Source organism: Podarcis pityusensis (genome assembly GCF_964106645.2).
Source record: "Podarcis pityusensis genome assembly, chromosome: 2".
In the NCBI taxonomy this organism is placed as follows: Eukaryota; Metazoa; Chordata; class Lepidosauria; order Squamata; family Lacertidae; genus Podarcis; species Podarcis pityusensis.
In genome coordinates, this window is record NC_138029.1 from 29,223,185 (window position 1) to 29,244,216 (window position 21,032).

Sequence of the window (21,032 nt, forward strand, 5' to 3'; positions counted from 1 at the left end):
AGGTGAAAGACTCTCATGGCAGGACATGCTGTTTTCTGCCCTCCCACAGCCATAACCCCATCTTGCGTTTCCTGAGTTGCCTCTTGGGGAGTCAGAGTGGGGAATTGGCTGGTCTCCCTGCCTGCAAAGGATTTAAAGAAATGTGCAGTCTCCTTAGTGACTGTTGACAGATGGATACCCTCAGTTCCTCTGTTGCCTGAGGCTCCTTCATTTAGCTGCACAGCACAGCCACTGCAAAATATGTCTATTGGTAACAACAGAAATTAGAAAACTCGTGTAGTCCTGAAGGTTAAAGCCTTTCTACAAAAGATATGCTTTATTATAACTGCTCTCTCTCTCTCTCTCTTTTGGCAGGGTAGGGTTAAGGAGGCGAAAGGAACGGGGAGTCAGACATAGCTTTTTCTCCCTCTCGCCAGATGCCCACAGTCCTTGATTTCCCCCTTCTGTGTTACAATAAGTCTTTGTACACTCCTCCTACTTTGCCTGAATACAGAGAGTCCTCTTCACCTTGGAGTGTCTCCCAGGAAGAAGAGGTTCCCTTCCCTTTCAAAAAAAAAAAACAACCAAAAAACCTAAGCAGCTTAGATACACAGAAGGGCTAGTAAATGCTTCCAAACTTTTTGGCACACAAACATTGCTGCGGAAAGAAATGGCTTCCCTTTTCTGCCCGCCTTTGCCCTGGGAGAGATGCCATCAGCCCAGAGCAAGGGAGAGTGCCTGGGAAAAAGGCATCCTCTGCCCCGGGGAAGGCTGGGCCACCGCCGCCACAGTCATCCTAATGCATCAAGGTTGAGCAGCTACACACAGCAGCCTTTGTCACTGGCTTTCTTCTACACCGGTCCAGCTGCAAGAGATCCTGGCAGAGCCCATGCCGATTCTGTGGGAGGCTTTGGCAGCTTTGAGGAACGCAGGAAAGTTTTACAAATCAACTTAATCTAAGCAGTGTCTTCCGGAAGAGCATTCAAAGCCTTGGCTACAAAAGCCAAAGTGGCAGAGGAACAATAGGAATAAACACCTCTAAATGTTGTTTGGGAGCGAGAGACGGGGTGGGCGGAGGAACTCTAGATGTCTGTCAAGTCCGGCAAATCAATAACATTTGTCTCTGAGAAACGAAGCAGCAATGTTGTCGCTGTTTTTAAATTATATACTGTTGTTTGTGGCTATAATTTTTCTCGGGCTTTGATAGGATCGTTTAAAGCAAAGGAGCTAATGCTTTTCACTCAGAATTGTTTATTTTCTTGATGTAGATGGTAGAAGTAATTCCACGGAAAGGACATAAGCACGGCCTCACTTGGTCTCGTTGTGCCCCATCTATGTAGGCTTCAGGGATGCTGGTGCTGGGAGGACAGCTCTTGGCTCTGCTGCCCCTCCACAAAAGGGATTTGCTTTATATTTCAATTTTATTTAAAACCTTGTTTTAAATTTGTATTGATAATGAATAAGCTTACTGTTCTCAAGTGTGCTCTGAAGTGTCTACAAACAATACACACACACACACACACACACACACACACTCACACAGTCATACCTTGGTTGACGAGTGCCTTGCAACTCGAATGTTTTGGCTCCCAAACACTGCAGACCCAGAAGTGAGTGTTCCAGTTTGCGAACGTTTTTTGGAACCCGAACGTCCAACGCGGCTCGTCTTGGTTTCCGAACATTTTGGAAGTCGAACAGACTTCTGGAACGGATTCCGTTCGACTTCCGAGGTACCACTGTATATATAAAAGCTTTATTACATATTGGGAATAATACTATACATGACTGTAGTATTCTGTATTCTGGTACACTCCTACCCCAATATTATGTAGTAGTAATAAATTGGGAAATACACTAATATCTGCTTGATGCCTTTGAGTTAGGCGGGGTTAAATATTTAAATACACAAGACTATAGGTAAAAATATTTCATCCACTGCTGTTCTCTATTGGTTGTTGGGCTACTGAGACATTACACAAGAATTTGGATATCTGCAAAGTTTGCAAAGTTAAGAGAGGAGATGTAATCCCAACTCCTGAAGGAGGGTACTGGGTGGACACTTGATTGTTGTTCTAACTACTACAGGATCTTGGCTGAAAGCCATTTTGTCTACATACTTAGTGTTTATGAAGGTATACTGGGTCTCACGTGTTCTCTGTAAGAATGTTGTGTGCACTATAATGCTCTGGTTTCATTTTCATAAACATTCAGATATGGATGAGACCTGTGGTAGACGGAAGCTGAGGTCAGTTTGTTTGTCTTGCAAGCGCATCTGACTGAATTCCATACAGAAAAATAATTCCCTCTGTGTAGAAAACTGGCATAGAGCTAGCTAGAACCTTTACCCCTGATGTTCTAGTTTTCTGCATGAAGGGAATATTTTATATGGAATTATGGAAAAGCATTCTATCACTTGAGCCCTGTCCTTCAGCCAAGACCCAGATTTATTTATTTTTCATCTGTTTAATTAGACTAGAGAGAGGGACTGGCTGTTCATAAATGGTTGACATGCTCACTGTGGAAAGTGGAGAATCTCCCATTTGGATCCTGACTGCAGTTTAGCTGCATACTTATAAATACATATTTATAGGTTTAATTTATCTGATATCTGTTTAATAATCTGTCTCAACATAGGAAATCTAAAACATCTACTCATTGCCTCATTTTAGAACACACAAAGACACTGATAGTTTAATATCTTAGGCCTATACCTCAGTCATACAGGAACTGATATCAGTCTTGAAACATTTCCGTATATATCATTATATAAATTAGAGAGCTGGTTTGATTTGGTAGATAGAATATCTGGTCTTGGATCTAGAGGGCCCAAATCCAGATTCTGGCTATGCAATGGATTTATTAAATGGCCTTGGGCAAGTTACTTGTCTCAGCCTTCATTCCTCATTTGTAAGGTGAGAATAATGACCTTTTTATTGAGGAGGAGTGTAATAAGGATTGTCAAGTCCTTTGTATACTAAAGGACTGCATAACAATAATATATAACGTAATGAGGTTATTTCTTTTTTTAAAAATATTTTTTATTAGATTTTCCATCAAAAAAACATTTTTACAAAGTTATACATCCATTTTTAATTTAAACCCTTTTTTCCAGAACTTCCCTCAGCTTGTCTGATAATTTTCCGTTTTTTTTTAAATCTTCGTCTCACATTTCCCAATATTATATTGCACTCAGATGCTCTTAATCACAACATATTTTTTAAACAATATTTCTAACAGTAATTTCACAGAGCTTCTTGAAAGCCAACAAACGTTATTTGCTCATCACAGAAATTTTTGATATACTCTGTAAATTTCTTCCAGTCCTCGGAGAATCTCTGGTCACATTGGTTCCTAATTCTCCCCGTCAATCTGTCCATTTCTGCGTATTCCATTAGTTTCATCCTCCATTCTTCTTTCGTGGGCATCTCTTCCTGTTTCCATTTCTGTGCCAGCAAAATTCTGGCTGCTGTTGCTGCATACAAAACTAATTTCACATCTTTTTTACTAATTTCATTATCCAGTATTCACATTAAGAAAGCTTCTGGTTTTTTAACAAAAGTATATTTCAACATTTTCTTTAACTCATTATAGATCATCTCCCAGAAGCTTTTTACCTTCTTACATTCCCACCACATATGGTAAAATGTTCCTTCTGTCTCCTTACACTTCCAACATTTATTACACACTTTATACATTTTACCCAATTTTACTGGTGTTATATACCATCTATTATAACGTAATGAGGTTATTTCGCTTTCCGCTAGCTTTCCCTTCGCTCCCAGGTGCACACCTTAATTTTAACCCTAATTAACTAGAATCCACCTAAGAGGCCTAATGCAAAATCGCAAGACGGTTCTCTTCAATGTCACTTTTCCTTCTACACGGGCACAAAAGTTCAGTGTTTGACAGAATCCTTCTGTTTACAAAGCGCTCCACTTTTCCACTGACTCATTCTCCACCTCCCCCAACCCCCTACTGTTTGGGTTTGCTTTGCTATGGGGGGGGGGCGCTTTTTACCCCTGCCGGTACATAGTCAGTTGTCTTCTGACACTTCTGACACTGATGACATGCCAGATTAAAATATGAAATGCTGATGGTCCTGCCTGCGCATAGATGAATGGGATTCATTTGCAAACTTAAATTTTCAGCCTGCTTTATTGCTTAAAGCTTAAGCCCAGGTATCTATTTTTCTTTTCCCGGCAAAATAAGCCATTTATTCCCGTATACCGGTGGGAAAGTGAGTTATAAATAACTCCTCCCACCAGTGGCCTTCTCATGTAAGCAGTGCCTGTGGAAGATCTCAGTGGCTCCTTCTGTAAAAGGGGTGTGCTGGAAACAAGAAATCTGTTTTCACAGAAGTCGCCACTGCAGTCTTGTGCAAGGACGTCTGCACTCAGCATGCAAATGGACCGCTTTTGCAAGCATTCCCCCCCCCCCCATATATTGGTCAGCTCAGATAGTGCATGGACCAACTCTGAGTGAGCGTGACTTTTTCAAAACCCTCTGCTGAGTGAATGACTGAGCCGGCATTTTGATCCAGTATTCCTCAGTCCGTGTTTTGCAATTGTTTCAAGGCCTGTTCTCTAATGCTCGTCAAGCAAGAGTTCCTATTGTGGGCTGCCTCTGCCAGTTCTTTGGCGGTAGTTGGGCACAATTTCTTACCGGGATTCTTAAGGGTAGCTCAGTCAGTAGAGCACAAGACTCTTAATCTCAGGGTTGTGGGTTCGAGCCCCACATTGGACATAAGATTCCTGCATTGCAGGGGGCTGAACTAAATTATCCTTGGAGTCCCTTCCAACTCTGATTCTGTAGGCAGAAAAGAAAAAATCGCAAGCACTTTCCTCAGACCTGGCCAGAGGATGTGGGCTGTGAAATTAGAGCAGTTAACAGCAGCCCAAAGTAAAAAGGAGAATGCCTTGGTAACCAAACTTCCTGCTCTTAGATCCAGGTAGTTGGAGCCAGCCAAGCAACCTGTCTCTTGTAGCTAGGTTGGGCTTGCTTCAAATGGAGCTTTTGAAAGAAATTTGAGGGAAGCGTTTCCCCCCTCCTTCCCCACCTCTGAGGTATCTTGAGCCTGAAGGGGGTAGTTTAATTCCGCAGTTGCTTGACTCAACAGATGGATCCCAAGTCTGTTGTTTAATTGATCCATTTTAATTGAAAATCTGCTTTAAAAATCAATCAATCAATCAATCAATCTATCTATTTCTAAGGCGGCATTATCTTTGAGCCTTCCATTGGAGAAGGATACGCCCTTTCTGTTGTCCTTATTCCCCTTTCTGTTGTCCTTATCCCTTATTTTATTACATCCTTGCGCTTGGGCGGCTGATCCTTTTTTATTTTCTTTTTTCTTTTTCTTTTTTCTTTGCTGTTTTTGTATGTGCAGATTTCACCAAGAAAACATGCACATTGTGCGAGCTGAGGGGCTGAAAGCCCTGTTGCCTTCTGTAAACATTTCACATGAATGTGTGGCATTAGTAAGAGGCCCAGGTTAAAAAAGGTTCTCTCCCTCAGAACCGGAGGTGGCAATTTCCCTCTTATCCCCATAGTAAAACGCCTTTTGAAAATACAAGCTGAGCTTTCCAGAGGAACGGTGATTTCAAGGATGCCGGTTGCTTTGTGCTGCGAGCGGTGACCAGTGTATGAAATGAAAAAGAAATCTCTTGGTCAAATCCCTTTGGTGTGGGTTGTGAATCATGGATATTCTCAGGGTGGCTGCACATTCTGGGCACCATCTCAATCCTCCCGTCAGCGGCACAAAGTGGTTCAGTCATAATGGAGAAGGAAGGAATAAAAATGGGGACTTGATTGAAATTTTGCACTGCAGTAACTTTTTGCCACACAGTCTCTCATGCTCACATATTTTCTTTTTCCGCTCCGACTTTCTTCTTCTAATAGTTGCCATGTGTAACTCCTATTTAGTGCTGTTGAGTTTTTTTTTGTGGGTGGAGGGGGGAGGGAGGGAAGAACCTGCTTTGAATCTTCCCCCCAAATTTGTTTTTATGTGGCTTCTGATTTGTGAATGGTATGCCAAGGCGTGGGGTGGGGGGCAGTCCCAGAGTGGCTGTGGGGTAGAAGAAAACTAACTCTGAAATACAAAACTAGCAAAGCCCTGCCTCTTGAATAGCCTCTGGTGGCTGTTGTTCCGTTAAAAAAAAATGCCACGTTTTGAACATATGTTTGAATAATTGTGATGGTGATGTGTGTGTTTTCCTCCCCCTTTTCTTTCTAGCCTTCCATGCCTATGGAAAACTTGGGAAAATGCTTGTGGAAACCAGGTAACTTTCTTTTTTGCCCCACTCCCCTCTTCAAAATTCCAGTCTTTGAAATTATCTATATATAGTTTAAATTATCAGTTCTGATCCCTTCAAACCTGGTGTTCCATTTATTGTTTTGGACCTTTGGGTTTTTTTCTGGTTCTCTTGGCTAATTCCAGCCTCTCTCTTAGGGAACTTGACAGTATTTGCTCATATTGGTCCGACCTGTAGGGCAGGGGTGAAGAATCCTCTTCCCCTCCAGATGTTAGCTGAACTTCCAATTCCCATCATCCCTGAAAATTGGCCAGGCTGGCTGAGGCTGGTGGGAATCGGGAGCCCAACAGCTGGAGGGCCACAAATGTCCCACCACTGTACCTGGGGTGGGCATTTCTAAGCACAGATTTCTCTTCTCAAACATCTTCCCAGAATTCTGGATTCTCCATCAATAGGTACTCATTGCTTAAGATCCGGATGAATGCCGTAATTATTTAGGCAGAAAAGTGGGGAGGGTGTTGTGTACATTTTAAGCTTTGAACAAAACGCTGCAGTGCTCCTGTTGGGTAAAAGTAATTTAAACCCATCTGAATACGCAATTGGCCATTTCAACAACAACATGGTATGTATACAGCTGTTTCCTCGCATTATTGTGGGCGAGACCCTACAGAATTAGAAGTATCCGTTATAATTTTGCTTCCAACTCCCGCAGATTTTATTAGTTAAGGTGGCTGGAGTAAATGGCTTGGTGTTGCAGTCCCAGCATTTTCAAGCTGGAGGTGATGGGGTCCATTTGCTTTGTTAGGAGGGTTGGGCTGCTCACCCCATTACGAATCACATACGATGACTTGGCTTTTTACACAGGGGAGAGCTGCTCAACTCTCCGGCTTTGGTCTGTGCAGAGACTTGTCCATTATTCAGTAGGCATGGCTTTTTATCCTGCCTGTGATTGTATCCCCTCGGTAGAGCCAGGGTGTCACTAGATCATATTAGCAAATTAGCTAACAATAATAATGACACGATGCTGCTGTCATTGTTCAGAGGTCTTTGCTGCATCTAACCAAAACTTTTCTCCTATAAAGATAGATGTTGCTCCACTACATCTTTAGCCTTGGTTTGGCCCAGAGTTTAAGCTGTGGAAGAGAAACCTAGGGAAGCCTTCTGACTTGTCTTCTCCTGCAACTGTGGACGTGTGTCCCTAACGCAGTAAAAAGAGGAGCTCTGCAGATAGATCAGGCTGTAATTTGAGCGCTAGTGGCATCACCAAGTTGCTTTTTATGATGGAGGTTCTGAAAGTGGGAATCCGTTGGCGTGCTGGACAGTCATGTGATCCTGGCTGTCTTCCTTATTCCCAGCTGCTAAACTGCTTTGAGAGGTGACTAAAAATATTCTCAGCGCTTCGTTTGCCATTGCTTTTCTATGTGAGCAATCTCTGTAATTGCTGTGGGGATGTTATACGATCGGAAATGGGAGGGGAAGTGGTCCGTGCCGCTGAGAAAGGGAACAGGGCATGGGTTCCCAGGATGATCACTTAATTAAAACGCCCAACCTCCTCAGGAAGGGGGTGAAGCCCAGCCCACTCTGTGGAGAGTGGGGCTTCTAGCTTGGTTCCTCCCGTCCCCGACTCTGTGTGATGCTACACTCGCTCACGCCCTCTGAAAGTGTGTAAGTGAATAATAGCTCCTTTTAAAGCACATTCCCAAAGTAGAGGTTCCATTCCTGGCTCTGGAAAGGCAGTTAAATTAACATGCATGCACCTGGAGGCTTTAACCTCCTCGAGTTGTATCGCTGCTAAGGTGTCTCCTTTATTAGTGTCTCATAAAGCCGACGCCCCGCACCTCCACTATGGCCCTTCCCGTAGCCTGACATTATTTCATAAAACAGTTGCGTGACATGAAAGCAGCTGCACAAAAGAAAAGCGTGCATGCTTTTTGAAATGTCGACCTGCAAATTCTCCATTCTCTTCCGGTGGAGAAAAGTTTGCCATTATGCACAAAGTGTGAAATGGGACTGTTCGGGCTTCACCTGCACTACTAATCAAAATGTGCCACGTGAGACTGGATTTAGGAAGCGTTTAATTTGGAGCTTATGAAAAGTTAGGGAAGCAGCTTTGGCAATGTGCTCTAGACCATGTGGCTTACATGTAAGATCCTCTGTGACTTTCTTGGGTTCTTTAGAGCAATACTCACCATTAGGATCATGCTATATGTGCAGGTAGGTCTGTTTTTACTACGTAGACTGCTAGCAGTAATGTCAGTGCATTCCGAAACATGGCACTATTATGACTCACTAATAAATTTGGCCCATCTGGAGTCCCATCGTGTCTCAGCGGCTGCTTGTTTCACTTTACAGACCTAGTTCCCCCCTAGGCTGCCTTTCTTAGACTGCGCCTCTGGTGATAGCAGATGTGGACGTCTTCGTTTGGATTAGAAGTTGGTGTCAACCATATTTCTGTCGTTTTGTGTTTGCTCACTGCCTGCGTTAAGGAGCATGAAGCTCAGGCACCTGATATACAGAATCAATGCTTCTCCTGAAGCTGTCCTTTTAGTGAGGTGGTGGGAAATTCACAGCAAAGGTGTCTAGGGCATCAGTAGTGGATGATGTTACTGTTCACAGTGTTTGAGTGCTGATCGCATCTGGAATGCAGCCGTTAGCACATACCTGGCATGTAATAAGGGCTGCATTCCAAGGGAACACACTGCTTTGGAGTGACCTGCCCATTTTTGTGCTCTTGCAGTATGATTGGACTGATGCTAGGAACCTGCATCGCTTTCTACGTTGTTATTGGAGACTTGGGATCCAACTTCTTTGCCCGGTTGTTCGGGCTTCAGGTAAGCTTGCTTCATATTGACCTTATCACCAGCAATTCAGAACATTTCCCCTTTCCTGTTGTTCTGCGTAAGTTTTTGCTTTTGAATGCGTCCTGCCTGAACAGTATTGTTGTGATGCATCCAAGCATCTCTCCAGCCTGCTGTTTTCAAAGTTAGTAGCAAGCGCTGAAGCCACATAGCACTTTGTCCCATAACAGCCTGATCCAAGGCAAACTTAACTCCCACATATAAGTCCAAGGGTCAGCCCCAAATGGATATTCTGCAAGTGTTCGGTTTCCTGCGTGTTTCCTTTAGTTTAGTAGTAAGACTATCTCTTTCTGTTTATATAGTAGCTACACTTATGTTCAGATCCAGAAACATTTATTGCATTAGTCCATTGACTCCAGTAGAATGGACTTAGGTGTTTGCACCCACCCATCCCCATTGTTGTACTGTTTTGATTTTCTCATCTTGTTTGTGAAGTGTTTTGACTTGGTAGTGATGTGAAGCAAGACTAGGCAGAGCTGGACCTGTTACACTGATGCTGTTGACAAAAAACCAGGAGATAGCAATGCTAAAGGACTGTAGGGGAAGTCTGTGGCAGACCTGGAGGATCTAGCACTTTGGAGAACTGAACAATACTTCAGGGCTATAGTGTAAGCCTTAGGATGTACCTGGTTGGTTTGTTAATCTCAAAGCTCCAAAAAGGGATACACAACTGGATTGTGAATTCCCTGGCAAACTGGGTCAAGAAAGTGCAAACACTGATGGCATATCTGCTGTTTGCCTTTTCAACAGAGCAACAGTTGAATTCCCCTTGGGGAAATAGGGACCAGAGAACAATCCCTAGGGGCAGGGGCAGGCCAGAAAAGCTAAATGGACATTCAGTAGTGTTTTGGCACGGTTTTTATCTGCTCCGGCCTGATGTAGTTAAGCTCTGATTAAGGAGCCGAGAAGTTTAAAAGATGCGTCATAAGCAAAGCCAAATTAGGTATTAAATATTTCTAGGCATTTCCAAACCTCCCGCTACAATAAATACCAAAAAGCTGCCGGTTAATTTTCTGGGTCAGAATTTCCAAGACTTCCATCTCTTCCTTCATTTCCACACACACCCCTCCCCTTTCTGCAGCAAGGTTAGTTTTCATTTTATTTGCTGGAAGTACATAAAAGATATTCAAATAGGTTGCGTTCGGATTACCATTTAAAACAGCCAACAAGCTTTCGCTTTTAAAACGGGGCTCGCTAAGAGCTTCGTAGAGCAACAGTGGCACCAAGTGACTATGTAAGTTAATCACAGAACGCCCTGTGGGAAGCGGCTTTTCCTAGCAAGCCGGCGTTTCCTTGCCTTTCCTTTGCTTTTGGAGTGAATCTTAATCTTGGTGTATTGTGGGTGGGGAAGGCATTCAGTCTTGCTGTGTCTTATATTGTTTGTGTATATGTTGTGTTTATATATGCATGGTTTATATATAATTTGCTGGGCAGCTGCCCCATTCCCCTAGAGATCATTTGGATGTTCTCATTGCAACTCTTCCTCCTCTTCCAGGTGAGCGGCTGGTTCCGGATTGTCCTGCTCTTCATCATCTCCCTCTGCATCGTGCTCCCGCTGAGTCTCCAGAGGAACATGATGGCTTCCATACAGTCCTTCAGTGCCATGGCTCTGATCTTCTACACGGTGTTTATGTTTGTGGTCAGTATTAATGACTGGGAGGCTTTTGTTTTCCTCCGTGGCTGGTGGTTAATTCATCTTAGGGAAACCGCAATACAAATTTCAAGTTCCACGGTGTCCCAAGCTTTCCTCGTGGGTGGGCTCTCGGAGGACATTCAAATGGATGCCAGGTCTGCCTGTTGGCAGGAGCTCATAGGCTCGGGGTTTCGATTTGAAAGGCTTTCTGTATTTAATGTTACTGGCACTGCTGGGTAGAGGGCGACCATTACCCGTAACAGAGAGGCCGCTTGCTGTCCTATGTGGCCACAGACTTGAGAATGTGTCTTCTATATACTACTTAATGCTACACATTTTTCCAGGGAGATCATGCCACGTCCCCAGCTTCTAGCGATTCAGCACATTTTATATACCACAGTGCACTATGGGCTCTTAGGCCACACAGATTGCAGAAGAATCCCTTGATTAATTTCCTCGCTTTCTCTCACAGAGTGTATATTATCAGGGTTCGCTTGTTGAGGGTTTGGCAGGCCCTCATGCCCTGAGCCAGTTGTCAAATTCTCCTGAAACAAGCATTCTGCCTCGGCCTCTATACCCACCTCACATCTATTGGCGGTCCTAGGTTTTTCTCACTTCCCCCCACAAACTTTCCAGCCACAGTGCTTCTATTTGGGAGATAAAAACATGTCTTCTTAGGCCACATTCTATAAATAGCATATAAAGTTGTGCAAACTCTTTAAGATGCTGAATGAAAGCGGCTAGTTTGGTGGCGAGGTGGGGAGCTTGTGGCCCTCTAGATGTTGCTGGACTCAAGCTTCCATCATTCCCAACCATTGGCCAATGGGACTTATGGGAGCTGGAGTCCCAACTCAATCCGCAAGGCCACTGGTCCCCCATCCCTGGGATACTTGGTACCATGTAACAAAGCTGGTGATGTTCATGTAAAGATGCAAAAATATTCCTGAACTGTTGCAATAAACATAATGCATACACCATGGGTAGGCAAACTAAGGCCCAGGGGCCGGATCTGGCCCAATCGCCTTCTAAATCTGGCCTGCGGACGGTCCATGTTTTTACATGAGTAGAATGTGTCCTTTTATTTAAAATGCATCTCTGGGTTATTTGTGGGGCCTGCCTGGTGTTTTTACATGAGCAGAATGTGTCCTTTTATTTAAAATGCATGTCTGGGTTATTTGTGGGGCCTGCCTGGTGTTTTATACATGAGCAGAATGTGTCCTTTTATTTAAAATGCATCTCTGGGTTATTTGTGGGGCCTGCCTGGTGTTTTTTACATTTATTCCCCCCCCCCCCAAAAAAAATATAGTCCGGCCCACCACAAGGTCTGAGGGACAGTGGACCGGCCCCCTGCTGAAAAAGTTTGCTGACCCCTAGCATACACCAGTGCTACTTCACATGGTGCTTTACAAAGTTTCGTAAGTGTGCATGCATGAGTGTGTATTTATCTCTATTTACACACATATATCTCACACACATATGGAGAGAGGTCCCTTCCTTCATGGAGCTTACCTTCTGAAACCGTGAAGAAAGACAACCAAAGCAGGGAGAGAGGCCAGGATAACAAGGGGTAAATGTGACAAATACAGATTGTACATAAATTTGGAACTGGAAATGAGGACTAAAGGGGTTAAACAAAAGCCCTTATAGAAAAGAACGATTCCGAAGGAGGAAAGAGAGATGGCACATGTCTCAGGAAGGAGTTCCACACACAGAGAGGGACAGCTAAGGAGAATAGATGAGTCGTGTTAGAGAGCAGAAGATGTTTTGGAGGCTGAGGATGATAGAGATGGAGGAGCTGAAGATTACAAGAAGGGTAGGGCAGGAAAGGGGATCCAAAAGATACCATGGGACAAAGCCTCAGAGAACTTTAAAGGTGAGGCCAGGAGTTTGTCCTGAATATGGGAAAGGGATGGGATGTCAGTGAAAAGTTTGAGTAGCGTACAAAGCATCCGTTTGATGGCAGAATCGGTGGAGAGTAAGCCTCAGTTCTCTTGCCACCCTTTCTGTGTGTAGTAGACCAGTATAAAGTAAGCAGCACATAAGCGGCACACAAAACACTAAAAAACCATTCTACGTTCTAAATCTTATATTAATAATCCCAAAATTTAGAGAGCTATGTACAAGATCCACTACAGAAGCCAGAAACAGAAAACTTATTCAAATTGTGTCCAAAAGGAAGATTCAGTCTTTAAAGGTTCCTTTAGCCAGGCTCCTGTAGATATTCACAAAGGTAAGTTGGATCAAACGGTGATGTCGGTGATGCTACGCACAAGAGTTAGACAGAGTGCCAGCGTTTGTCACCTGTTTCGCCCATGAAGAGTCTTGGGCTTCTTCAGTAAATTCTCTCTCACGGTTTTGATATATTTATAATCGAATTTATAAACAAAGTCCATATGTTACATTTCTTCTTAGATTAAGCTATAATATTTAATTTCTTTCTTCAGGAAATTCTCCCTCAAGATTTTGGTATATTTACATACATTCAACCTCGTATTCTAAGTTCTTACTTGACTTAAGCAATTATTAATTTACTAAGCAACCCTTTCTATGTGTGGCACACTGTTAATGTGTGGAACCTTATGAGAACTGTAGTTTGGTCACTCACCTTGTGGGGGGGGGGAGGGCAAGGCCTAAGGAGACGGGACACAGCGCAAGGCCTCCCCCAGGAAGGAGGCTCACACTCACAACCAAACGGCATGCCTGGCCCCTTAATCGTTTTCACGGCGCTCGTCTGGTTGTTGCAATCTGGCTTGCCAGACGTTGGTTTGGGTTTGGCGTCTCTGTTGTCTAGATTGTAACCTCTCTTTTCTTTTCCTTGGCTGCAGATCGTGCTCTCCGCTTTCAAGCACGGCCTCTTTGGCGGGCAGTGGCTGCAGCGGGTCAGTTACGCACGCTGGGAGGGCATTTTTCGCTGCATTCCTATCTTTGGCATGTCTTTCGCCTGTCAGTCGTAAGTACCAGCAACTTCAGCTGCTTAGAGATTGCAGGGTGGAACGAGTTTTGTTTAAGGGCAAAGGGTCAGGGTGGCCTGTACGGGATAGATACCATCTGGTCCCCTCGTCTTCATTTTAATCAAAATATTTTACAGCCCACTGAGGTACAGCATCTGACTGGGTTGTGACCCTTTTGTTACCTAGCTGGGAGAAGGGGTTATATTTCACTCTGGAGTCATTGTGCTTAAGAAGCTTCTTGTTCGTAGGAGGCAAATACATCCCCAGTGTAATTTTCCGTTGGCTGTCATGTCTCTTTACTAAGGATGCTACTGACCCCCGTTCTAGATAGGTAACGAGAACTTAAGCGGACATAATTACACCACAGTAGGGCCACCGAAGCCCGCCTAAAATGATTTACGTGTGTGTCTTCATTAGGCATCACAACAATTTCAGCTAAGAATATTTAAGTAAATGGAAACAGATCTTGGGTCAAGTTGACATTGCTGATTATAGGATTCCTGTTGCCCTCTTGGGCTGTGGGCAGGGCTCTGCGCATTCTGTTTGTGCAATACACAAAACAAAGGCTAACCCAGAGTTTGGCTTGAGGCTCTTGGCTTTTATTAAAACAGCAGCAGCAACATGTTTTAAACCTCTTGCTTTGAGAGAAGAGGGTGGAGACCTTGAGTCACTGACATCTGAAGGCTCAGAAACCTCAATAGTCCAAATGGGATCTCTGTTGCGTAATGCAACCCCCTCCTGTGGCTTTCCCTGGGCCCCGTATTCTGTTTCTTCCTGACTGCAAACTCCTTCTCTCCTCTCATGCCTCCCTCCCTCTCTCTCTTTCCACCCCTCTTTTCTTTCTGCTGCGTATCTCAAAGCCCCAAATCTGTCAATAAAAGTTAATCATGGAAGCAAATGCTGAGCATTGGCACAATCTATCCTGGATGGAAAACTTGTGGGGTTTTTTGGTGTAGCACATGCATATCCTTAGTTGTGGGGGTTTGTTGTTGTTGTGACAGATGGAAGCTTTCATCCACAGATGAGTCCCATTTACATTCTGATAGCGTTGTCCTCGCCACCCTCTGATTTGTGGCTTCTCTGAAAAGTGACCCATCTGAAAACATAGGTGTATGTTCAGCTGGGGACCTGGGATGGGCAGTTAGCATTAGTTTGGCACGGCTGGGCTCTTCACCTTTCCCCCCTGCTTATTATGTCTCTCAGCTAGAACATGCCTCACTCAGTTTTAAGTGTCTCTGCTATAATTGGTGACAGAAGGGTTGATTCATTCTTTTGTAGCTGTACCTAGTTACCACAGCAGGCTTTTCAAAAATCCAAAATTGTCCTCGTTTTTTCTTGTGGCGACCATTCAGTAACCAACCTTCATTTGTTGGGAGTTGGAAACACAGGAAAATTATACGTTCTGGACTAGTATATTCACATATCTATCTAAATATAGATTGCTACACCACCAGTGTGGCAAGCCAAACCGAAAGCTTAAACCTATAATTTTCCCCAAGGGCAAGAATAACACACACTTCTTGGCCCGTATGATGTCACATGCGGATGAATCCCAGAGTAGACAGGCTTGCAGTCACTGACCTCTCAATTCACACTCCCCCCCTCCTTTTTTTTTTTTTTAAGTGACAAGCATAAGACTTGAGTTCCTTCCCTCTAGAGGCGAAAAAGTAACATGCATCGGAATGCTGGTTGCTATGGCTTGCACAAGCCTACTTTCCTTGTGGTGTTGGCTCTTTCTGGCATTGAGGCTTGTCATTGCCAAATTCAAAGAGAAACGTCTTTGCCCCCCGCGAGCGTGCCATATGGTCTAACAGATTGTGCATGGGGCAGGGAGCCAGGAAGCATAGAAATGTAATATTAGCTCTGCTACAGCCTTCCTATGTTGACCTTAGGCTAGTCTCCCCATCACAACAGCTTGTTTGTAATGTGAACAATGGTGGTGTAACCTTTGAGGCAGGGATTTCACACAGAAGCATGGTGGATCCTTGAGTGAACGTCCCAACCCAGGTGGCCGGCACTATTTTTGGGGGTGAGTCTAACACCACTGTCGTTCCTGGTGCAATGGAAGCCAGCACTGTAAGGAAAGGCGAATCAACCTTATTTCTACTCTCACTTTGACGAGTGTTCACCCATAAATCCGTTCTTCTGTTTCCTCATTAATCGGTAAGGCAAAAGAAAAAAGAACTGCACAAAAACGTGCATTTAAATACAGTGGTATCTCGGAAGTTGAATGGAATCCATTCCGGAAGTCCGTTTGACTTCCAAAATGTTCGGAAACCAAGGCGCGGCTTCTTATTGGCTGCAGGAAGCTCCTGTGGGCAATCGGAACCTGCAGCAGATGTTCGGGTTCCAAAAAACATTTGCAAACCGGAACACTGACTTCTGGGTTTGCGGCATTTGGGAGCCAAAATGTTTGACTCACAAGGTGTTCAAGACCCAAGGTACGACTGTATGTATTTCAATACGCGGTTTAAAGTGATATTCTCTCAAAAATATGCATTTTGAAGCATTGGTTCAGCCAAGAACTATGTCAGAACATCCAGGAAACGTGAAATCTGGTGTATGAGTTCTGATCTGCTGAAGTCCAGGGGGTGTTAGTCAGTTCACACTGGAATTTGCAAATGCCAGATTCCTCAAGCATTCCTATGTAGCATAATGGGTGCTGTGTATTTTTAAACGTTTGCTTATGAAAGACTCTGAACACCCATCTTGACGTTGACCACACTATGCTTCCTTTTCCCTTCTCCAATATGCAGGGCACGTCCCCATTTCCAGCCGAGTAGACTGGTGGATGGCCATCCATCCTCTGTAAGATGAAATGAGACTCAGATACCCTAACTGTGATCAAATACTCCAGCTGCTTGGCCCCTGAGGCCTCTTTTATTTTGCAGGATTGGGCCCTTTTCTCTGAGTTGTGTCGCTTGCTGTCCGTAATGAAACCCCCCCCCCCAATGCTGCAAATGCACCCTTTCTGTTTTCTACATGCAAGGGATCCCCCCCCTTTTTTTTTTGGTATGGCAGAGATGAAAATCTGTTAACAAAAGAAACAGCTCTCTCTTCATCAAGAAGGAGCTGCTATTTCTCTGTATCAGGTTCTGAAGCTTCTTGTTTGTGTTCTTTCTCTCCTTGTGTTCATCTTGGGAATAGAGAGATAAATGTAAAGGGCATTTGGTCTAAATATCTTCCTTCCGTCTACCCCGAGGAGTGGCGTTTATGTGATTGCAAGTGATGTGAAGAAACCTAAGCCTGTAGCATACAAAGTGTTTTGTCAGACAAAGGCTTCTTCGCACTGAATGCCTCGATCCTGGCCTGGCCCTCAGGGTGGGCATTTTACCTCAGAAATAAACTCCGCACACATTTAGGGTATGCTGCTTGTCGTGTGTGCTGGAGTCCCGAGAGTCAGGGAGGCTTGGTGTGTGACGTGCCTTGCTGGTTTAGAGGACTTTTTACAGCTGTATCTGGAAAGCCAAAATGTCTTGGGGATGGTTCATGAAGCAGAGGCAGTAAATGACTTTTGATCCTTCTGACTCCAGAATTACTCCCTTAAAATATATAAGATTTTCAGCTCTAGGTGAGACCAAAAGTCCCTTCTAGTTCAGCATTTTGTCAACCAGACAGTAGCCTCTGGAGAGTTCGTATGCAGGGCGAGGTGGTGCTGTTTGTTCTGCAGTACTGAGTAATTGTTCTCCAGTATTGAGTGATCGTAAGGTATGCTGCGTCTGGATACAGACGTTCAATTTTTGCCCATTGCTACATTGCTTGTACTTCATAGAATGCTTCCCTACTTCCTGTTGAGCCTCGGATCCAAACTAGATGTGACAAGGGAGATCCATGAACAAGACCTCTTGGGTGTTTTTGTTTGTTTGTTTTTAATTAATAGCATTCATGGAGGACAGGTATTTGAATAGGGGTCATGTTGCTGGTGACGAGTGGTTATGAACCAAGCACTCCCAAACTCGGCCCTCCAGATGTTTTGGGACTACAATTCCCATCATCCCTGACCACTGGTCCTATTGGCTAGGGATGATGGGAGTTGTAGTCCCAAAACATCTGGAGGGCCGAGTTTGGGGGTGCCTGTTATAAACCTTTCAGTCTCTGCTCTTTTTTGCCAACTAAAATCCACCCTCCATTCCCCATAGTGCCACCATTTGTAGCAATGAGCAAAGAGCAAAGAGTATTGAGAGGCACAGTTTTGTTTTGTTTTTAATAAAAAATATTGAATTTTGCATTTTTATCTTATTGCAACATGTCCAATCATCAAAATTCCCCCACTTCCCTCAACTTCCTCTTCTGGTCCCATCCCCCCATATTAACTCCCCCTGCTTGCTTTCATATATCTTCATATGGTATCTCTATATTAATTGTTATTGTCTCTTATCCTTCTATTCTCATCTTTATAGTTTTTATACTTATTTTTTGTTAATTGTAACTGTTTACTCAAACCCTGCTAGTGAGTTCAATTCTTTACATTCTTTCTGTTGTATTTACAGAAACAAAGCAAAGAGCATTGGGAGGCACAGTTTTAATTGGAAATTACATTAATTGGAAAGGTTCAAACTCCCACCTCCCACCCCTTCAGTGCCATGGTCCTGAATCGAATCAGCAGGGCCTGTGGTTGCTGTTGACATCACCTCTGTTCTTTGGATCTCAGTTTGTTGGGAATGGCAAGGCAGAAGATGCCGCTTACAAGTGGCTTCTTGTTGGAGATCACAAGAACTTCCCTAAGGTTGGATTTTCACGTGCAACTAACACACCTAACATTGGAGTTCCCCCCTACCTTTGCTGTGCTATTCCCCACTCAATATACAAGCATATGTTCAGGGTTGGTTGTATTGACAAGCAACATTTGCATTGTATATAACAGTGGTGGTAATAAAGGTACCCAGATAGATAGCATGACGTTGCCGTTTTCGTAAATACTTAAATAGCACTGAACTGTCCAGTCCTCTGAATGATGGAGAGCTAAAAAAAAATAGATAAATCAGCTGCTAAGCAGAGCTAAGGATTTCCACACCACCACCCTACTTTCTTGCATGGTAGTTTTCATAAGTGCTTCTATCCTAAATGACCTTCCTATCTACTTACCCTCTCAAGGTGTCCCTATGTGTTCAAGAGCATGTGGTCAAGTCAGGCCCATGCATCCTCTGGCTGCTGCAATAAGCCGTACACCTGATGTTAGGAAAAAGCTTTTCCATGTGCATAAGCACCCAAGCCCCATGTAATTGGCCCTTCCGCTTTTCTGTGAGTTGAGCTCAAGCATCAGTGCTGAAATACGACAGGCGCAGTGTTTAGTCTTGGTTGTTTAACTTTTCTCTTTGACAATATGATGCTCTAGCTCTCTTCCTGCTCGTTATTCTGTAAACACCGCATTGCTTTAATTATCAGCTCGGGATGCTCCAAGAACAATAATCTGCAGTGTGCTGTCTGGAGCTCTGCCACTGGTGTCTGAGGCAAACAAGCGGTCATTCACGTTGCGACATTTTTATTTTTAAAATATGTGAAATATTTACATTGCACATGTGGCAATGGCAGGCAGGGAGGGAGGGAGCAGGAATATACGGGCACCACTTAAACTTGTGAGTGTTCAGAAACCTCTTGGCGTAAACTGCAGTAGAGAGGCAAGTGCCTGAATTCCATGTGGGGAAGGTGTCAGCAAGCACACTCTACCGGCAAGGGAGAATTTCCTGACATGTTTTAACATTTCCCTGCTTTTCTGCAGCCAGGTCTTGCCAACCTACGACAGTCTGGATGAGCCGTCGGTTAAAATCATGAGTTCCATCTTTGCCTCGTCGCTAAACGTGGTCACTACCTTTTATATTACGGTAAGAAACCTTTAAAAACAACAACAACTACTACTCCTCTTTGCTCCATCTCCTTCCCAAAGTAAAAAATATTCCTCTGAACATGTTTTGTAGAAGTGTAGAAACAACTGTGGGGACATTTTCTCCCACGTGCAATGGACATTCTCTGGGGACATTTCCAGAGCAGCAGAGACAGCACTTGGAGTGTGTGGGGGAAAAACCCCTTACTCTTATTGAACAGTTAGAAAGATTTAGTTTAAACATGATCCATACCTACCAGAGATGCCTCTACAGGTACTAGAAATACTGGGACTGACAAGAGTAGAACTTGTTTCATCAGTATCCTGAGATCAGGATGAGCATTACATATCTTCCTCATTTGCCCTTTGCTGCTCTCAGAGTTAGGGCTGGTACATGCCTGTGAAGGGGCGGGAGGAAGAAGTGGTGATGTGTTCATCACAAGTTAGTCATGGATGGAGAGATGGAGTGATACCTTGATCTGACATCAGCACAGCTGAGAGAGAATTGGCTCTGTGTACAACTTGGGGTGGGGACATGGGTTAAACCACAGAGCCTAGGACTTGCCGATCAGAAGGTTGGCAGTTCAAATCCCCACGACGGGGTGAGCTCCCGTTGCTCAGTCCCTGCTCCTGCCAACCTAGCCGTTTGAAAGCATGTCAAACTGCAAGTAGATAAATAGGTACCGCTCTGGCAGGAAGGTAAACGGCGTTTCCGTGCGCTGCTCTGGTTCGCCAGAAGCGGCTTAGTCATGCTGGCCACATGACCCGGAAGCTGTATGCCGGCTCCCTCGGCCGGTAAAGCGAGATGAGCGCCCACAACCCCAGAGTCAGTCATGACTGGACCTAATGGTCAGGGGTCCCTTTACCTTTATAATAATAATAGTTAGAGAACCCCTTTTGGACTTTTTGTGTGAAAAGAAAATGAATTGATTTCAGACATTTGGGTCTCAAGATTGAGAAAATATTGCTTAACAGAAAGTAGAACAGTTGGATATTATCCTAGAGTGAATGTTTCAAATAATTTATTTTATTTAACTGACAGACAGAAAATCAGAAGTTAGTTCACTCATTCATTCCTTCTTTCCTTCTATTCTTTCCATTTTTTTTTATCTTCCTTCTCTTTTTCCCCTTTTGTTTTCCTTTGTTGTCCTCTGCTCTGGGCTGTTATTGGGTCCAAGGATTACACACACATGAAAGTGGTGGATTTATGGAAGGATCCTGAGTGAGAGACAGGGAAGGGAGAGACTGGGAGAAGAAAGCAAAGCTCCCAGGTGAGAGAGCATGGAGGGTCCACCACTTTCTGTGTGAGACAAGGGTTAAAAGCTAACTTTGACAGAGGACTCTGCACTTTCTTTTCTCTTTTTTTGTTTTCATTTAGATTAGTTTCTTTAGAGTTGCTCCTTTGCTGAGCTGTGGTCGCTCCTCTCCTCTCAGTACCATCAAGGGAACCATTAGGGAGCCAGTGTGGTGTAGTGGTTAAGAGCGGTGGACTCGTAATCTGGTGAACCGGGTTCGCTTCCCTGTTCCTCCACATGCAGCTGC

The 21,032-nt window shown here is 44.1% G+C and overlaps 1 protein-coding gene across 2 annotated transcripts in view; it reads left to right on the top strand.

The window, feature by feature from the left end:
- Window positions 1–21,032, top strand: part of SLC38A10 (solute carrier family 38 member 10) — an 80,960-nt gene that overhangs the window by 10,457 nt on the left and 49,471 nt on the right. For both annotated transcript variants that reach the window (XM_080994442.1, XM_080994443.1), the window contains exons 3-7: window positions 6,209–6,254; window positions 8,965–9,058; window positions 10,581–10,724; window positions 13,544–13,668; window positions 19,389–19,491. In XM_080994442.1, the coding sequence (XP_080850568.1) occupies window positions 6,209–6,254; window positions 8,965–9,058; window positions 10,581–10,724; window positions 13,544–13,668; window positions 19,389–19,491 (512 nt within the window). The remainder of the gene's footprint in view (window positions 1–6,208; window positions 6,255–8,964; window positions 9,059–10,580; window positions 10,725–13,543; window positions 13,669–19,388; window positions 19,492–21,032) is intronic.